The sequence below is a fragment of the Zingiber officinale genome, chromosome 1B (genome assembly GCF_018446385.1).
Source record: "Zingiber officinale cultivar Zhangliang chromosome 1B, Zo_v1.1, whole genome shotgun sequence".
Taxonomy (NCBI): domain Eukaryota; kingdom Viridiplantae; phylum Streptophyta; class Magnoliopsida; order Zingiberales; family Zingiberaceae; genus Zingiber; species Zingiber officinale.
In genome coordinates, this window is record NC_055986.1 from 167630061 (window position 1) to 167649958 (window position 19898).

General features: G+C 36.4%; 1 protein-coding gene and 1 pseudogene across 9 annotated transcripts; both read right to left on the reverse strand.

Moving 5' to 3' along the window:
- Window positions 1-987: 987 nt before the first annotated feature.
- On the reverse strand, window positions 988-12188 carry LOC121989779. Of its 9 annotated transcripts, none has more exons than XM_042544062.1 (11): window positions 11816-12187; window positions 11379-11717; window positions 11006-11234; window positions 10799-10918; window positions 5670-10717; window positions 4274-5138; window positions 3574-4124; window positions 2241-2379; window positions 2038-2119; window positions 1850-1963; window positions 988-1372 (listed from the first exon to the last, which is right to left on the reverse strand). In XM_042544062.1, exons 1-10 carry the CDS (start codon window positions 11861-11863, stop codon window positions 1864-1866), a joined length of 7521 nt encoding a protein of 2506 aa, XP_042399996.1. In that variant the 5' UTR covers window positions 11864-12187; the 3' UTR covers window positions 988-1372; window positions 1850-1863. The 9 variants fall into 9 exon arrangements, with proteins under 9 accessions (XP_042399996.1, XP_042400004.1, XP_042400021.1 ...); XM_042544070.1 differs by having other exon boundaries at window positions 5670-10675; window positions 11816-12186; XM_042544087.1 differs by having other exon boundaries at window positions 5670-10675; window positions 11006-11245; window positions 11816-12186.
- A 4103-nt stretch (window positions 12189-16291) lies between these two features.
- Window positions 16292-16826, reverse strand: LOC122044739 (annotated as a pseudogene).
- Window positions 16827-19898: the final 3072 nt, after the last annotated feature.

The window sequence follows — 19898 nt, forward strand, 5'->3', positions numbered from 1 at the left end:
TGGAAGAGAATATAGAGAGAAAATAATAGAGAATGTGTGATGAGAGAGAATGAGAGAATAAAAAGAGAATGTAAAATGAAAGAAAAATTAAATAAATATATTAAGAGTATTTTTGTCCAAAACTTAATTCACATTCTTATTTCATCAAAACATAAAGGAGAGAGAGAGTTTCATTCATATCTAAATTTTTAAGTTTCATTTCAAAATCTTGATTCCATTCTCATCAACCAAATACAAGATTTAAAAATAAATTCATTTCCTCATTCTCAAATCCTTAAATCAAACGCCACCTAAATTTTCAATTGTTTCAAACACTACTTGTTATATGTAAATGGAGACGTGCTCATTTAAGAATAATATGTGAGTACTTAGAGCATCTACATCAGTATCCTCATCTAAAATCTAAAATTTAAGGTAAAAGAACTACTTTATTAAATTTAGATATCCATTTTTCACTACATAATACATCAGCTTCCCTATAATTTACCATATATTTATTTTTTTATTATTATTTCTCTTTCCTCCATATTCTTTATTATTAGATGGAGGAGAGATGAAGGAGAGAGAAATTTTTTATTATTGGAGGGAGGAGAGAGAAATATCATTTTAATGTTTAGGGAATGGAATCCATTCCCTAAATTTAAAGAACTACTATTCATGAAATGTATATTTAGGGAATGTGTAGGGTAGCTAATGCGGATGCTTTTTTAATGCAAAATGTAAAATTTAAGGTAAAAGTTAAGTTTAGGGTAATTGATGTGGATGCTCTTAGTACATGCAAATGGAGTTGCTGTACTAAACCATGGCATCGATTCCCAACATAAACGTAATACGTCACTAGTATGCACATCCCTCGTATAAAGGATCATTGTGCTAGATAAAATCCTCATGATCTGCCTATCTCCCTTCCAAATCACATGGGACGGTCTTGGAGGGCCTTGGAGATGAGTATCACCTTTTGCTACCATTACACAATTTTAAACAAAATTAAACAACAGGAATCTAACTTGCATATATAGCATTTCTGTTTGATATCAATTTTGTAGTAATGCTCCCAAGGTTCATCATTCTTTCGAACCACAAGAGCACACCTGTGGGTTGCCATGGTACCTAGTGTTTCCATCACTATAGAATTTGGTATTCCATGAATACATTTGAGGAAAAGAAAAAGAACAAAAAGAATGATAATAATCTACAATGAATACTGATGTTTGTATAGCACTTCTTTGACTGCAACCTTTGCACTCTTGCTGCATACGGCCAAAAATTGTCTGTTTAATTGTTTGATGTGTAATAAAAGAATCACATCACACTTGCTCAAGAACTTAGAGTTGAGGCCACTGATCAGCCAGGCGATTGTAGTCCAAGATATCTGTTAATCAAGAGAATGACAGTAAATAACGGATATGAAAACCATATGTAACCTTTTGCAGATTGAAGAAAAAAATCTTGGAATGTTGCATTAAGTAGGTTCACAAATCATGTTACATTTTAATATGTTAACTGAGAAAGGATATCACTGGAATGCCAATCAGTAACCATGAACATCAAAGAAAAACTAGGATCACAGCTATGCCAATAAATTACAATCAGGAATAGATACCCATGATTCTCCATCAAAAAGTCAAGGCTACTCTCAGTGTGGCCAAACACAAAATAAGTGACCTATTTGTGTCACATGTCGACAATTTTGAAAACGAGCCTTCATAGCCATATAAATGCTAAAATCTATATCCAGAGCGTTAAAGCAAAATAATTCATTTTATCTGAATTTAATTATAAGAAATAGTAAAGTAAGAATAAATAAAATAGCCACTGCATGAATGATGAAATGAAATCAATTACTTACAGCCGATTCTTTCTTCAAATGAGACTAGCAAGCAATGCATGAAGGGCGATCCAATATAATAGAACTCCAATGCGTAATGTAGGTTGGCGCATTAGTAGCCGGTCTCCTGACACCCTGGTAAATTAGAAAGAATGATGTTTCTTGTGGAAAGAAGTTGAGATATTACATATATCAAATGTATGTCTCACCATATCCCATCAATCTTATCTGCTATAGGCCTAGAAACTCTTGGTACAAAACGTGACATTGTCAGCGATTTGAAGCCATGTGCTTGAATGTAAAAAAAAAAGTGAAGTTTAGTTTTTGATAAATTTACAAACAATGAATAACTGGATAGCAAAGCTTCCACCAGAACGCAGCTACACTTTATCGAGGATGTAAGAAAACTAACCTTTGTCATCGTCCTCATCATCAATAACATTTTCACCTTTTTCTACATCTATGGCAATGGCAATTTGGTCATTGTTGAATTTCCGCCCCGTGCGCACATGTGTCACGACACCTGCCGATGCAGGTTCAGTTTTCTGTACCTAGAAATTATAAATGAATTAGCTTGGAGCATCATCTTGGACATCAAAAGGGTATATGAAAAGTAATAACGTAAAAAACAACATTAACCTTTCAAATAATTGAGGCCTAGTCAAAATTTCTAGGCAAAGCATTTAGGTCATTCAGAAACTGTTTCTAAATGGAAGTCAGTATTTTGAAATTTATTGAGGAATCTAAAATTGGAAGGAGCATAACTTGATATGAGGCAATAATCAGAATCTCATTATATATTATAAATTATCGAAAAGAATTTAGATTTGGAAAACACGAGCACTAAATAACCAAAAGACTACACCCAAAACTTCAATATTTCCTACCAAATACTTGAGGCTTGGTTTAGTGCGTAGAAAGAAGGGGAGAGAAAAGGGATGCACTTTTGTATTGATTTCACTCCCCACCCCTCCCCCCTTTCATCACCTAGCTTCCACTTAAGTAAACCAAGCCTAGTCTAGCATAGAGGGAAGAGCAGAGGAATACATCATATTTCTGGAAGAGTGCACTAGAAGACTAATTTGTCCATAGAAATTACTTAATTGCCAACATCAAGTCTTCATTAGGACATAGTGTAGGTAACAGTGTTCTAAAGTTTTAACTTCCATAAATTGACAAGAGCTTTCAGGACAAAAAAAAAACTAACAATACAAATTCTATAGTGATTAAGCAGTAAAGGAAACCGAACTTTTATTAACTTTTGGATAATAGTGTTGAAGGACCTATCTATGGAAAGGTCAAGCTATGGAAAACTCAATTGTGGAATATCATGAGCACCTTGCAATCAAGCATGAAGCTACATCCCCCTTGAGATTTAATGGGAATCCTTGCAAGAGATGGACAAGGTATTCCTTGAGAAGGGTTCAAAGTTCACATCCTTCATTAAAAAATATCAGGCATGTATAAATAAAGGTGAAGCCTTTTCTAAGCAAATGCAAGTTTGTTGAGACACCCGGCTCTGGGAAAATAATTGGGTTTTGATATTTTAATCAAGAATTATTATTTTTAATCATGAAAATGAAATCTTTTAATCTAGAAGATATCGTGGAATTAGCAAAATATTACTTTTAGATTTAATATGTGAAGATAGAAGAAACATCAGTTTCACATTATTTAAGCTTTGATAGGTTTTTAACATAGCAAATGTTGGTATGCAAGACGAATTTTCATGTTCAGAGGCATACCATTTGTTCAACTTCTGAAGGCCCTGTCAAGGCCCTTCTAGTTTGTTGACTAACTTTAACACGCAAATCATCTAATTCAGCCATAATTGATGTTATTGACTTGTCCAGAATGTTGGTGAATGCATGTATCTGATTTTCATCACCATTCATGTGAAAATCGGTCAATCCAAAACGAGAGATGGTCATGTTTAACCACTTTAGAAGCTCCTTTACTTCAGATAAATGCTTCTTGTTGCTCTCTTGTGAAGCCAGAAGTTCATTGGTGCACCTAGTTACCTCCTGACGCAAGAAAGAGATGTCTGATTCTCGATTTTGCAGTTGTGACTGAAGGTTTTCGACCTCAGCAACAAGGTTTTCTGACAAGTTATACAATTCATCGAACTTGTTGACTGTTGTTGAAAGCTTCGCTAAGGACTTTTCATGAGAAGCTTCAAGCTTCTCCAAGGTAGTAGTCTTTTCTTCTACCATACTTTGTAGCTCCTTGTTCCTGTTCTCTAATCCTTCCACCTGAACCTCTTCTTCATCAAGTGCTTCCATGAGAGTTTCAATTTCTGAGAGAGAATGAAAAAGAAAAAAAAACATAAAGCTTAAGCTAAAAGCACTAATGTAACTCAGTATCAGTTAAGTACAAAATTAAACAATTAGTAGATTAAAAAAAATAGCTGCAACAAAGACACTTAAATTGTATTTCAATACTCACCTTGGTCTTTGCCAGTTAATGCATCATTTAAAGATTTAATCCTTCCATTTAGTTCATCCAATGAAGTCTCCAAACTGCTTAACTCAGATACTCTTAACTCTAATGATTTCTTGTCATTAACCATTTTTTCAACCTGCTTCTCTAAACTATAGATAGTTGTCTTTGCAGACTCTAATTCAGTAGTGGATCTCCTTGCAACAGCTTCAGCATCCCTTATCTGAGACACAAGTTCTGCAGTAATTCCACTTGTCTGGGCATCCTTTTCTTGCAGTTCTCTTTGCAAGTCCACAATTGTAGCCTTCCATTCAGAAGTTTCATTGTTTCTAGCGCTCTTAACAGTAAAGAATAATCTGTCAGCCAAGGATCTGATAACTTCATCAGTGAGTGGAGTATTTTCATCGATGGACATTTGCCAGTAGTATTCACTTGGTGATTTCCCAGATTTAGTCGCAAATTTTCCTCCAAAGACCAGCTCATTTTCAGCTGTTCCGGTATGCCCATTCTCCATATCATTGATCAATTCATTACATAGTTGGTATATAAAGAACAAATTTCTATATACTGCACGAACTTCAGCCTCTTTGACCATAATTGTAGACTCAAGTTTAGCTACCTCTTCTTTTAAAGACTCAGATTCTTTCCTTTGAGACAGAACCTTCCTTCCCACAGAATCCACCTTTTTCACCAGGCAGCTTGTTTGTTCAGCTAGTGAAAAGAATTGTTTATGGGTGTTTATCTTTAGCTCATTGAACTCACTCAGATAGTGGAGCACGCATTCAACACCAAAAACAAGATTTTCAGTGATAGAGCATTTCTCAGGAGGTTCATGTGACGTGAACTTTGAAAGAGCATGAATGGAATTCTCCTGAAATAAATTTTCATTTATTTTTAAGAAATAAATTTTAAGAAAGAGAAAACCAAAGAACTAAGTAATCAACTTCCAAAATTATGAGTAGTCAATCAATGACTTAAATTTGCAAGCTCAAAGAAAGACAGCTTTTCCAAAAAAAACTTTTCCTAAATTGAAGAGCTTCTGTTCCAAGTCATGTGGACTCATACCAAGCAATCTAATCATTGCTGTAAATCTATATATAAATTGTGGGAGGCAACATTGATTCTGAAAAATCTATTCAAAGAGAACAGTTGGAAAAGAGCTCAAGAAACTCAAATCAGAAACCTATCTCGCTGTCAATCTAAAGAGACTTGGGTGCTTATGCAGCCTTATATAGACAACTAAGTCATCATCATTTTCATGAAATCTGATTGGGGTAACAATAACAAAGAAAAAAGTAGAATCAACCTGCATATTCAGATTCATGAGGCAAAAAACTGACCTGAGTAAAGTTTAAAATAACAAGAAATCATTGAGTGGAATCTAATATTTCATTTTAATTACCTCATGAGGTGGATAATCAGGTCGGAAATCAACTGGGGCTTTGAAGTCTTTTCCTGTCTCAATAGACCCCATAAAAGCCTCGACATAACTTAGTACGTCAAAATCCCTCTTATACCAATCGGCAACAAGACCAGAAAATTCAGAACAGCTATCCTTCACCTGGCCAATGCCAGACATTAATTCAGAAAGACTGTCAATCTGTTTCTTTCTTTCTTCAGAATGAAGCAAATTAATTTCCTCAAGGTGACGAAAAGCATCCGCTCTAGCAGACTCGGCAGCATCTTTCTGTCTATATGCCTCAAAGAGTGTAGCTTCTGCTTTCCCAAGTTCCTCGTGGAGGATATCAGCCCTTTCTTGAACTTCATTCAATTCAGCTAGTAGCAGTTCAGCTGTTCGTTTGGCTTTTTTTGCTTCTTGTTCTGCAGAAAATACTGATGAACGCAGTTCAAGATTCAATTTTCCAATTTCTTCCAATTTTTGTGCAGCTTCTATGTTAATATATTCTTTCCCGATATCAATGGCATCCAAAGCCCCTAATAATTTACTTAATGTCTGATTACTATTAGCCAAATGTTGTTCAGTCTCCTTTAACCGATTTTCTAACATTTCTTTCTCTGATTCTAATGCTTCTACTAGCTGGTTCTTCTCAGAATTCAAATGTGTTATATTAATATTCATCTTCTCAATTTCTTCCTTCAGACCATCTCTTTGTTGTACTAATCCTTTTCCTTTCCTGACAGCAATATTTAGTTTCTCTCTGATAGAAGCAAACTTTTCCTCCTCCTGAATAAGCTGCTCCCTCAAGGCATCCTTTTCCTTACAAATCACATCTAACTGTGACAATAACAACTTGTTCTTTTCAATTTCCGTTGTCAACTCTTCCTTCAATGATATCTTCTGTTTACTAATTGCCTCTACTTCTGCAGTCAAAAATTTACACTTCTCCATGACTTCATTCCTTTCCTCTGTCATCAAATTCAGATTAGAGATGGCATTGTCATATTCTATTCTCAAACTGTTTAACTCCTGTTCTATGTTATGTAGAACATCTCCTGATCCGCTGATACTCACAGAAAATTTGCTTTCAGCAGAAAAAAGCTCTGCAGCATCTTTAGACACAGATTCTGCATGATCTTCAGGCACAGAATTCAGGGCAACAAGGTTTGTGTATTTATCAACAAGTATTCTCAGCAGTAGTTCCAATCTCTCAATTGCACTAACATCAGAAGGAACTGTAGAATGATCAGATTCCTGAACTGCATTACTTACCAAATCAAGCAATCTCGAAATCTCATTTTCCATATCATGGAGTTGCAGGTTCTCTTGCACCTTCTCTGTCAACTTCTCGTTAAGGTTATTTATTTCTCTTAGGAAATGATCTCTGCTAACATTATGTTGAGCAACTTTCTCTGAAAGATCATGACATTCAGAGTTTAGCATATTCAGTTTCTCAGAAAGTATATCATTTTCAGATTTAATAACTACAATCTCTGCACTAACTTCTGATAACTTTTTGTACGACTCTTCTAAATCAACAGTGAGAATCTCTGAAGAAGCCTCAAGATCCTTGATCTTTAATCTCAATGCATCTCTTTCCTGTTGTACCTCAGTAAGTATGTTTCCTAAACATTCAATTTTATCTTCTGGTTCCAACGTACTTAATAGTGGAGGCATGTTAATATTATCCAGCATCTCTTCCCATTTCTGCACAAGGTTATTCCTCTCAACTAGAGACTGTTCCAGCATTTCATTGTGCTCAGCCAGACTGTAAAAGTTCCTCTCTAACTGCTCAAATTTACATTTTAATTCATCAAAACCTGGATTTGGAATTGCTTGAGAATCTTCCCTCCAAGAATCCATGATCACAAAACCAGCATCAGAATGTGATCCTCCTATTGAGCTTTTTTGATCCCAGTCAGTCATAGTAATAGAAGAATTCCCAACGGCCATTTTGGATAGCAATTCAACTTTCTCTACTATGTCTCTAGCATGGAATTGCTCAGGCAAATCCAAATCTTCCAAAACTTCTTCAATCCTCTGAAGTACAGAGTCCTTTAGAAGAAAAGAATCTCGCAATGCAGTCGCAGAATTTCTTATATAAGATAGCTCAGACTCAAGAGCTTCTATTCGATCCACTTCAGAATAAGACTTGAGCTTGCCCTCAGCTTCCTGCAGCAATGCTTCTTTAGATTGTAACTCATGTAAGCACTTTTCAAGATCAGTTGACTTCTCCAACAAAGCCTGCTTGAGATTATCTCGCTGGACAATTAATCCTTTACCTTTTGCAACAGCAATACTAAGCTTCTCTCTGACCGAAGAAAGCCTTTGCTCTGATAGTTCTAGCTCAGAAACTTTTAGAAGCAACTCTGAATGAGAAGCTTCAAGAGCATACTTCAGCCTACTTGTATATTCTTTGAAGAATTGTAACTCAATTTCAAAATTGATATTTGACATACATAGCAAGTCCAGCTGGTCCTGCAATTCACACAATCTAGGTATAAAATCTTCCTGGATCAAGGTAGGTAATTGCAATGAGCAATGATGATCAGGAATATGAGGAAATACATTCGCTTCCAATAAACATTTCTTTGAAAGATCAATAACCTCAAGTGCCTCTTCATGTTCCTGAATATAAAAAACAATCAATGTCTCTAGCTGCAGCAAAGAACGAAAGAGGTCATTATCACCGAAATCAACAACTTGAGTGAGTTCATCACTGACAGCCAACTTATGCGGCACAGAAAGAACCATATTTAATTTATGATACTCCAATTTTCTGATTAAAGCAATACATTTTTCCTTAGCCTCCTCAATAACAACTTCTTTCTTCAGCAAAAATGAATCAGTTTCATTTTTGACTCTTTGTAAGTCATCCAATCTTTTCACCAAAGAATTATATTTCCCAAAGTGCTCTTGGATCTCTTCATTTTTGGTCAATAACATTGACTCTAAATCATTACTTTTAAATAGGAAGAACAGCCGTTCATCCAACAACTTCTTTAAATGCATACTAAGTGCTTCAAAACCTTCAGGCAAATTTTGTAAAATTTCCTCACCTCTCAGATCAGTATCAGGTGCCCCACTGCTTTCACATGATTCCTTGATCAGTTCCCAAAGGCTTACATACAATTTATGCATTTGACTAGAATAAAACTGTTCCCTCCCTGCTAGAGCAGTTACTAATTTGTTTTGTTCATTATATGAATTGTGGAGAGTATTACTCTCCAAATTAGAAGCAATTAACTTCTCTTGCAGATTGTTGATCAATTCTACAGCAGCATCAACTGAAGCCATGAAAAATGAAGCTATATCAATATTATCAGAAATCTGAAATAAAGTATATTTATTTAACTTTTCAATGGCCCCAAAAGTCACTGCCTTGAGTGTGTCTCTTTCACACCTAAGAGTAGAAAGTTCATCATTAACTTTTATTTGCATCTGTTCTATTTCACTCAAAATCTTCTCCATCTTATCATGAGCATCTTGTTGTATTTCATCAGACCGATCTTGAAAGTTCTGTACTCTGCATGAATTACTAGACATCTGGTCTACAAGAACATCAATTTTTTCCTCGAGAGTATCACTTTTCTTCTTGAGAGCTTGAGAATCCATCTGAAAGTTTTTTAAGATAGATATATTATTTGATTGTTCTACCCTATGTGCCTCAACTTTTCCGATTTCCAGTTCTATCCGCTCAATTGCAACTCTAAGACAGGACATTTGCTCCTTCATTGCTGAATATGAATTATCTGATTGCCCACCTTTAGACATTTGAAGCTCTTCTTCTGCAATGTCAGGCTTTTGTTTTTCTTCAAATGATCGTATAAGCTTTGATACACCAGATGCTCCGGCTCTTCCATCTGGCCCCAAGGACAATGATTGTAAGTGCATTCCTTCAATTGACTTCTCAAGACTCTGCAGTATATCTTTGGCCTCTTGCAAGCAGTCATTCAGAACTCCCATGACAGAACTATCTGTATAATCATGACTGTTTTCCCTCACACAATACTCAGTTTCATGCAACATAGCTTCTATTGAGATGTTGGATGATTTAAAGGGTCCATACCCCAACTCTTTTAGCTTAGCTTCATGGACAGCCAAACTGCTTGACAGATACAGGTTCAGCTCTGCAAGTTGATCAAAGTTCTCTGACTCCTTGCTAGTATACTCATGGTGGTTTTGTTTTTCAAGTGCAGTATTCTTTTCCATCAATTTAGAAACAATTCTTGCATTCTCATTTGCCAAAAACTCCTTTTCCTCATCAATTGCATTCCTTGCATCTATTTCTAAGGCGAGCCTTGTAGTTAACTTTACATTTTCTTTCTGTAAAATTTCAAGAGAATTCTGGCAAGCGGCTAACTCCTCCAACTGATGTGCCATCTCCTGTTGGGACACTTCAAATTTATTCTGCAACTCTGCAAAGTTATTATTGAGTGCTTCAAATTCTTGTTCTCTGCAAAGTAATCTGATCTCAAGTTTTTCCTTTGCAGCAGTCATATCTTGAAACTTTGATCCAAATTGTGCCAGCTCCTCATTAGCAACAGCATTTTTTTCCTGAGATTCTTGAAGTAAACCATAGAGTTTTGAGAGTTCAGCAGCAGACTGCTTGCAGGAGTCTTCGTGCAACTCAGCTTCCACTTCCAATTGAAACTGGAGAAAGTCCCTTGAAATGTTTGCTAAGTAAAGATGCCTTCTAATAGTCTCGAACTCATCTTCAAGACCACTGACACATGTTTCCATAGGACAGATTGCTAATGAAGAAACTAGATCTGTTGAACCAAAAATAGGGTGGCAGACATCTTCCTTGAAAATCTCACCCATCTCCTGAGATGAAGAAAATTCTCCTGGAGGTGTTTCACTTGACCTGCCTTCACAACGTATAGCCTCTCCTATGGTGTTCTGTATGCTCCTGTCTTCATTAAGGATCTCAGAATCACCTATAGCAGATGCATTTTCCTCCCCATGGGCAGAGTCATTTTCATGAGAAAATGGAACCTCAGCACTTTCTATCAATGAAGAAGTATGATCAGAAGTAGGTTGAGTGAAACCTGGAACCTCCAAGTTTTCATCTACAGTGGTTCGATTTGAAAATGACATTTCTAGACTTTTTTCAATCAGAATAACCTTACCTGGTGAAACCTGAGCTAGAATTCTTTCATTTTCATGGTAACTACTGGTATCCACCTCCTGAGTGTCTTCAGTTAGGGCAGGAAGTACCGTGGCCTCTTTGTCAATCCTTTCATCAAGATCTAAAGAAGAATCAAGGTCTTTAGGCATTTCATTTTGCTCCGTGTCATGATTATCTCCATTCTTCTCAGATGAAGTTACAGGAATACCTGTATCATTATCAATTTCAACAGGAAGAGAAGACCTTCCAACCAGAGCTTGAGATACTGCAAGAACAGAACCAGGTTCAATTGTTGAAGCTTCCACTTTTTCTACATCAGTATCCAAAGCTAATCCAAGTGAACTTCCACCAGCCTCATCCACCCTATTTTCCACAGCTGGAATTCCAACTTCTGAGCTCTCTCCATTACATTGTTCCATACCATAAGATTTCGCTTCCTGCATTGCACCTAACCATCAAGACATGAGAATACAATCACACATCAACCCCACAACCCTTTGTCCAATTCACCCCTTCCAGCCAAATATAAGTAGAAAGAAAGGAAATATCTAAATCACTAACAGTGTTCGGTATTTCCCTACCTCTTTATCTATATCCAAAGCGGAAGATGAGATTTCAACAGCAGGAGGTTCAATGGCCACTCTTTCAAGAGCCTTCCCGTCATCCAGAGCTCTGCGATCAACCACTTCTCCTGAGTTCACAGTTGGAAAATCCACACTGCTGACCACGACTGACGGATCCAATGTATCCGTTGTCAATACATCGGATTCAACAGTCGAAGTTGAGGTGGCAACCTCAGGTTCTATGGTATTCATCAACTCGTTGGCATGAGCGTCCTTGTCCTGTTTGTTGCCTCGGTTCGAGGATTGAGCATCCTTATTGCCGCCCTTTTGGTCTTTTTTCTGTCTAAATTGTCGAAGCTGATACGCAAAGAAAAAATTCAAAAACAATAACTCCAACGACACAGACACAAATAAACAATTATAACCAATAATACTGACAAAAGGGGGGGAAATACCTTTTTGCGGCCAGCGGCAAGGAGATCTGATTTCTTGCTTTTATCCATGGGATTAGCAAGGAGCAATTACAAACTAAGCGCCGTTGCGGAGATCAACTCAGCCTCGGTGGCATCTAAATTCTGTGAACGATAGACCTCAGAGCGATCGAATCTCTCCAGATGGGAGTCAGGATCAGAACCCTAAGATCTTTCAAATGAAGGGGGAAAATGGTCAAAATCGCAATCGCCTAGTACTCGAAATCAGGGATTCGTATTAATCGCGCCTTCGTTGCCCCCCAATCAAGCGACAGTGGTGGCGTTCTCCTTCTCCTTCGTCAGCCGGCGTCCCGAGGTTCGGATCGTGTTTCCTGAATTAAATCTTCCGAACTCGCGATCTGATATCGGGCGTTTTTTCGATCCAGTCCCAAAGTTTTTCAGAAGTTCACGCAATACCCGTAATTAAAAAACTATTATTTCTAAATTTCCCAACTCCATCCTACATTAATTTAAAATAACCCACGTATAAAATCAAATGAAAATATTTTGCCCGGATTACGGTGAAACTTAGACATTTAAGATTCAGATCTTAACTACAGCAACGTGTACAGAGAAAATAAATAAATACTAGACTACAAGATAAAAATGAAAAGAATTTAAAAAAATTTGAAGGTCTAGAACTAAATGAAAAATTATACAAAAATAAGGACACCTCAAATTATAAATGATGTCTTTTTTTCAAAAAAAAAAATTAAAAATCATCCATCAAATATTTTTATCTTTCAAATACATGAAATTTTAATATTATTGTAATAGATATCGCTAATTACTACTGTGATAAAATTATTTTTCATGTTGTAGTAGCTATTTAATATAGGAATTCGAAGCGCATGAATTATGCAATATAAAATATGTAACACTTATAGTGAGTTTGTCGAACTGATTCTTCATATTATATTTGTTGATTTGGTACTCGTCGTCCGAAAGATGATTACAAATTGAAAGGCCATTCATTGTTCCATGAATCAAATCTCTCTTATGCCTAGGATGTTCTTCTCTGCAAGACACAAACTCTGCAGAATTCTGAGAACACTTTCGTTGTGCTTTGATCTCCTCCGCGTACACAACGCAACAACTTTTTTCTACTTCTTTTCTCACTTGATGCATACGCCTAAATAGGCGTTCATGTAGTTACAAAAACTGAAGGGCTCATGCAATTACAAAAACTTAAGGGTCATGGAGTCATTATATATCGTTTCTATACTACGTGTAACTTCCAATATCTCCCACTAGTCAAGTGAAGCCACAAGGCAAATGGTTGCAGAGACCATTAAGAACAAAGATAAATAATCACAAAGACTAGATAGTCACACAGACTTATAAAACATCCAATTCGTACTTAAAAAAAATAGTTCGTATGGCAATAAGCACACTGAGCAATTACTGTTAAGAAAGTTGTTACACTTAATGTAGTTGCTCTATCAAATAAATCAGAGACATCAATAATTTATTTTTATCTCAGGTTAAATTATTGATAGCAATATGAACATCTCTAATATCTCATTATGACTATTATGTCGAGAGCATGTTTAACATCTTCAATCAATTATTCACAATCACATTTTAAGTACTCGACAAAAAATGTAACTAGTCGACCGATAAGTAAATGTCAAAAATGTAATCAATTTTAATTTTCCTTTTTAACTAGAATCTATTCATTCTAATTAATCATTTTTCAAATTATGCTCTAAAGATTGAATAATCCATAACCAATAGTATACATGTAAAGTGGCAGACACCGATTAAAACTTCAAGTAATAACTAAATAGTCACTTAGGGTAAAATTGATATTGATTTATAATCTCAAAGGTTTCACATAATAGAGAAACAAGGATTAATTCTTCTATTATTCTTATTGTCACTATAACATATAGGTATGAATCACATGCTACGATATTTTTCTCTTTACAAAAAAGAGTGCATATTTTTTCTCAAAATTTAACATCGTACAAATTTTGATCTAAACATACCTAATGTTTAATCCTGAATTTAACTTATAAATTTCAATCTTGCATTTAACAGATTCAATAAATGATGTGTTCATTACTTCTATCATAAATAAATGATCTCATTTTGACACAATTATCAAAGTGACACAAACTTATGGGTATGTCTCTATTCATAGTTACATAAATTGTCTCATAAGTAATGGCTTTACCTCTATTTATATTTAACAAATAAAGATAATTATTTATGTGAGTGAACCAATCTCAACCTACCAACATGTTCGCTGAGAATTTTATCCAAAATATGACAACAACATATACACTGAATAGATCATGATATTTTCATATATTTATTATATGTTATATTTTACAAAATCTCAAATACTTCATATATCCTTGAAATGACTCTTTAGTCAATGGTTTAGTAATAGGAACTGTAAGCATAGCACGTGTAGAGTTATACTCAAGGATTATCTTTTTTTTATCAATAATATTATTTATAAATTATACTTAATTTTTATGTGTTTGTCCTTGCTATGATATTTAGGATCCTTATAAAATAATTATAGCAGATTAACTCTCACATAACATTGTAACATAACTCACACTATCTTTAGCAATATTATGTTCTATTGTCTTGATATTTGCTTTAGTCTATATATAGACTATTTAAATTTACATACTCTATTCTCTTGGCTTTCAGTAATATAATCTTTTAGCTGTGTCATATAGATTTCCTCGTCAAATTTATCATTAAGAAAAATCATTTTTACATTCATCTAATGTAATTCCAAGTCAAAATGTGCTACTATAACTAGGATGACACATATCGATATAAACTTCACAACAAGGGAGATTGTCTCTTCAAAATCAATACCCTCCATTTGGGTATATCATCTAGTCGAGTTTTTATCGATTAATCGATTCATCTGCTTTCCTCTTAATAATGAGAATCCACTTATTCCTAATAGCTTCGATCTAGAGAAAGATCGATTAAATATCAAACTTAATTTTTTTTCATAGACTTCATTTCTTCATCCATTGTAACTTTCCATTCTTCTCTAACTGAGCATCTCATTCCTCAACCATTTGAGGTTCCTCATCGTCAACTGGGGGAATTATTAATGTCTCATCCTTCTGCGTCTTCTGCTCAACTCCTTGTGTTCTGAGTCTCTACACACTTAGACACAAGACATAAAAAATATATAACCTAACTTAATCCGGTTAATCACATTAAAACTTACCTGGGGTATTTACAGTTAACACATAACATAATATTTCAAGAACTAAATGGACTAATACTATTCATACATAATAGCATTAATAACAACAAAATTCTAATAAAATAGATAAACTTACATCACTCCCATTAAGAAAAATACTAGTGCAATGGGCAGTACTATCTCATTTATCTTGGACTCAATTAGGACAATTTTAAGTAGATTAGCTTTAGGATTATCCATTTGATCTATATTCAAATGCTCTTCTGAATCCTTCTCATAATCTTCAAGATCCTCTTCTGAATCCTCCTCAAAATTTTCAAGATCCTCTTCTGGATCCTCATCAAACTTTTTAGGATCCTCTTCTGGATCCTCATGGTAAAGTAACTCTACATATAACTCTGAATATGAGATGAGATGTGCTTTTCGCACCTCCCCTGACACATTCCCCTCCCTTGCTTTTACGTTTATACCCTTTTTAGTTTTGTTTCTTTTTTGTTTTGTTTTGTTTTTTTGAACCAGTTTTTTTTTATTTAACAATGTTGTTACATGTTTAATTGTAGACTTTCCTAATGTAAGATTCAGCATCTCAAATATATGGTGGAGCTTCCAAGAATAAAAATACTTCTCTCTTAAGATTGGTGGCTGTAAATATTGGCTTTAGACCTTTTTTCTGTACAGTTTGATTCCTAATTTGTTTCAGTAGATGATGGTTCATCTGTAATCGTGATGTCGTTTTCAATTTGTGTTGGCTTTCCTTAGATTTACGTTAAGTATTTGATCAAAGCTTCATATTTACTAGATATATTTCATCTATTTTTGAGTTGTTTTATTATGAAAAAAGTCATCTGTTAGTTCATCTTCAAATCAAATGAAAAAGGTCATCTTGTATATCAGTTATTGTATACTAATAAAAGATAAATATTCTGAAAACTTTCTCAAGTATAAAACATTTTTCTCTAATCTCTATTGGTGCAATATGTCTTCTGTTGGAGTGTGCAGACGTGCAGTGCTTGCTGTTGAACAGCAAAGAGGAGACTCGATCTTTAATCAGTGGAAGATAAACAAGAACAGACTTATTGGATAAAAATTTGAGTTTTTTTGGATAAGATCATCCAATTGAACACAAAGTGATAAAGAACAGTTAAAGAATTACAAGTTGACAATCAAAATTACCAAAATAGTAGAAACATGGTCGTAGTCACGAGCAAAATAGAGCGCTGGAGCGGGGAAAAGAACAACTTTTTGGTGGAGCGTCAACTGCAGAGTACGAATCAGAAGGCAGGGAAGAAGATTCCGACGACGGAAAGGAGGCAAATGGTGACGAGATTGCGCGAGCACCAAGCGAGCGGCCTCCACTTGACCTCCATGCTCGAACTTTTCATCCACTTCGAGCTCTTTTGTGGCTCCTTGTTGAGGTCGAAGTCTGCACCTTCATCCGCATCTCCCGCATGCACTGCGCGAGAGCCCGCTCGTCCTCGCGCTCCCTCTGCAGCCGCCGCAGTATCCGCTAGTAGGCGCGCACGACGACCTGATGACCAGAGAGGTGGTCAAGGAAAGGCTGCAAGGGAGCCACCAGCCACGGCAAGAGGCGCCGACGATGGAGGTGATGAAGAGGAGTGTGAAGGAGAGGTCGTGGAAGGCTCGGAGGAGGTAGGAGAGGTGGAAGACGGTGTGCTTGGTGGCGTCCATGCGAGCCTCGAGGAATGCGGCACGACGACTGTGGCGGTCCTCCTCTATCTGCCAGAGCTTGAAGAGGAGGAGATGGCTGGAGCTCTCTGTGAACTGGTTTAAAGGATGATATTGCATCGCTAATTACCAGATATATCATAAAATACAAGTAGAGGGGTATAAAAGTCATTTTAATGGGGATAAAAGGGAGGTGTGGTGTCAGAGGGGGTGGGAAAAGCAATTTACATATGAGATGTGCCTTTTATAGTGCTCCCATACATAGTATGCTATCACCTTGGGATGTTCCGGCAATGATTGAATCAAAGCCCAAATCCTGTAATTATCCAGGATTAGAAACTCTTTCTGTTCGAGTTTGCAGAACAATTAATCCAACCGTCTAATATGTTCTTGGAGTCGATAAATCGGATCATACTCTTTCTCTTCAATCACCCCCCTCAGCTTATTTCGTTGCATATTGCGACGAGTCATAGTGTATATTACTCTCTGCATCTGGAATTAAAAATAATAATGTCAATACAAAATTGATAAACCAATAACAAAATCGATTCAATATAATTTACACATATGCATAGAATAAACACATAAAATCTATAAATAAATAAGAAAAATAAATTTTCTTTATTTGAGGAGCTCCAATTAACTAACACACTAGACTGGTCAATTGAGAATCCTTATCTTGAGCATTAACTTAGTGTCCTATTCTCATTAGAACTGATTTAATTAAGATGTACTATTGTTATTGTGTAACATAAATCCATTTGATTCAGACTCAGACCTATTGATCAAACCAAGATTTATTTGATTAATTTTGGCTCATCAATCTGATCAAATTTTGATCAAAATATAACCCATTAAAATAAATCTGACCCATTTGATCAAATCTAAAAATATCCAACCCAATAAATCAAACTAGCCCAAATATACAATTTTGGCAAATTTTGATTAATATGGATAAATTTAATTAGTCTGATTGAATCAAATTGATCTAGTTAAATTAGTCTATAGTTTGAACCAGACCTGATTTGATTAGACTTGGTCTTATTTTTTAAGGGGAAAAAATTAACTCAAGAAAAACTTATTCTATTTCTCATATTTGATCCGGTTCAAATCAACTAATGGTTCCAATTAAATTCGGATCTGATTGAACTAGACTGGTCTTGTTTTCAAAGGGGAAAAAATTAACTCAAGAAAACTTATTCTGTTTCTTATGTTTTTTTTATTTCTTTTTTTCCTATGATTTATTTAAATTAAAGCTTTTCTTTCGGTAAATTAGAAAAAAATCTCCAATCACAACTTTAACTTTGCATGCAGTCCCTATGTCTAAAAAACTTTGTTCTCACTCCCTGCATGCAAAGTTTCATTTGCTTCAACTTTCTCATGCAAATATCATTACCTAATTGCCCTTCAAATTTTTTAGGTACAAAAAGTCCAAAAATGAGTATAATTCCTCTTAAATTCAGCACTTTAAAGTAGAATCCAGTATATTTCTATGAAAATTTAGCACTTTAAACAAGAATCTAATATATTTCTATCAAAATTGACCCCTCATATTTTTTAGATATTAAAAATCTAAAAATAAGTATAATTCCTCTTAAATTCGACACTTTATATTGGTGGAGTGGGGACCGGCAAGAGGAGGGTGAATTGCCTGCAAATAAAAGTTATACCCTCCTCAACCAATTTAAACTCAAATAAATGCAATAGTTATAAATTTAAACAAAACTAAACTATGAACAGAAAAGAAGGACTCAGCTATTTACTTGGTTACAACCAAGAAGGTTGTTAATCCAAGGCAGTAATAAAGCGCTATGAACGATCTCCTTCTCTGAAGGCGGAGAAGCCTTTTACACACTTGGAAGCACAGAACTATTGCTAGAATGAAAGTACAGAAATTGTAGTTCGATTTCCTTGTTCTGAATAGCTACCCGAGACCTCCTTTATATAGGGGTTCTAGAGCTTATCAGATAACCTGAACCTTCGGGATCAGGTTTGACTCGAGAGGGATCGGTCGACCGATCCCCAGGTTCGGTCGACCGAACCTGCTGTACCTGCCCAGTCTTCTGTCCAGGTACAGTCTCTGATGATTGAGCTTTGGTTCGATCGACCGATCCTTATGTTCGGTCGACCGATCGACCAACGGTCTCCAGCTGAGTTGGCCCGATTAACTTGCTCGACTAAGTCTCTAGATTAACTTCGGTTCGGTCGACCGATCAGGAGATTCAGTCGACTGATCAGCTTTACCAACGGTCAGCTTCTGACGTGGCATTGGCGGTTGGTTGCTGATTGAGAGGGGTTCGGTTGACCGATCAGGGGGTTCGGTCGACCGAACCATTGACAAGTCAACTTCCAGTTGACTTGCTCTGGTTCGGCTTCTTTGGGTGATTTCGGTCATCCGGAATAGGGCTCACCCGAACCCAGTTCCCGGCCTTCTCCTCGAGCAGTCTTTCGTCCCGGCTTTACGTCCCTCGAACACCGTGCATGTTCTTCACGCCCATCGGGTGTACTCTTCCGCAGCTCTCTCGTCTTTCGGACGCACCGAGCCCGTCGACTCCCTTCCCGTGTCGTCCTTCTCGCTAACTGCGTCTTCCGCTCGACTTCCTGCGCTCCTAAGTTCCTGCACACTTAGACACATGGATCAAACACAAAGCAGGACCTAACCTAAGCTTGGTTGATCACATCAAAACTACCACGTGGTTCAACAATCTCCCCCTTTTTGATGTGCATCTGTAACGACCCGCCTTCTGGGCACTGGCTGTAAGGCCGATCGTCACAATAATGCTAAACTATACTGTGCGGAAAGCTGGGCTAATTAAAATTTTACTCTACTAATGACGGATACAACTGATAAGAAAGGTTTAAAGACCTTCTTTGCTGGTGTACATATGCTAAGAAGGGGAAACTGAACATCCCAACTGAGCTAGGGACTAGAAACTAACTTCCCAACTACCTACCGGCCTGCTGATCGATCTACAGATCGATCGAAGCTGGGGAAGTTTCTGTTCCCAACTGGATCGGTCGGCTGACCGATCCAGGTGTGGCTGGATCGGTCGGTCAGACCGATCCAGGTATGTCTGGATCGGTCGACTGACCGATCCAGGCACCCGAACACCTGCAATCGCTACTGTATCGCGCTGGATCGGTCGGCTGACCGATCCAGGAGGATACAGTAGCATACTGTATCTATCTGGA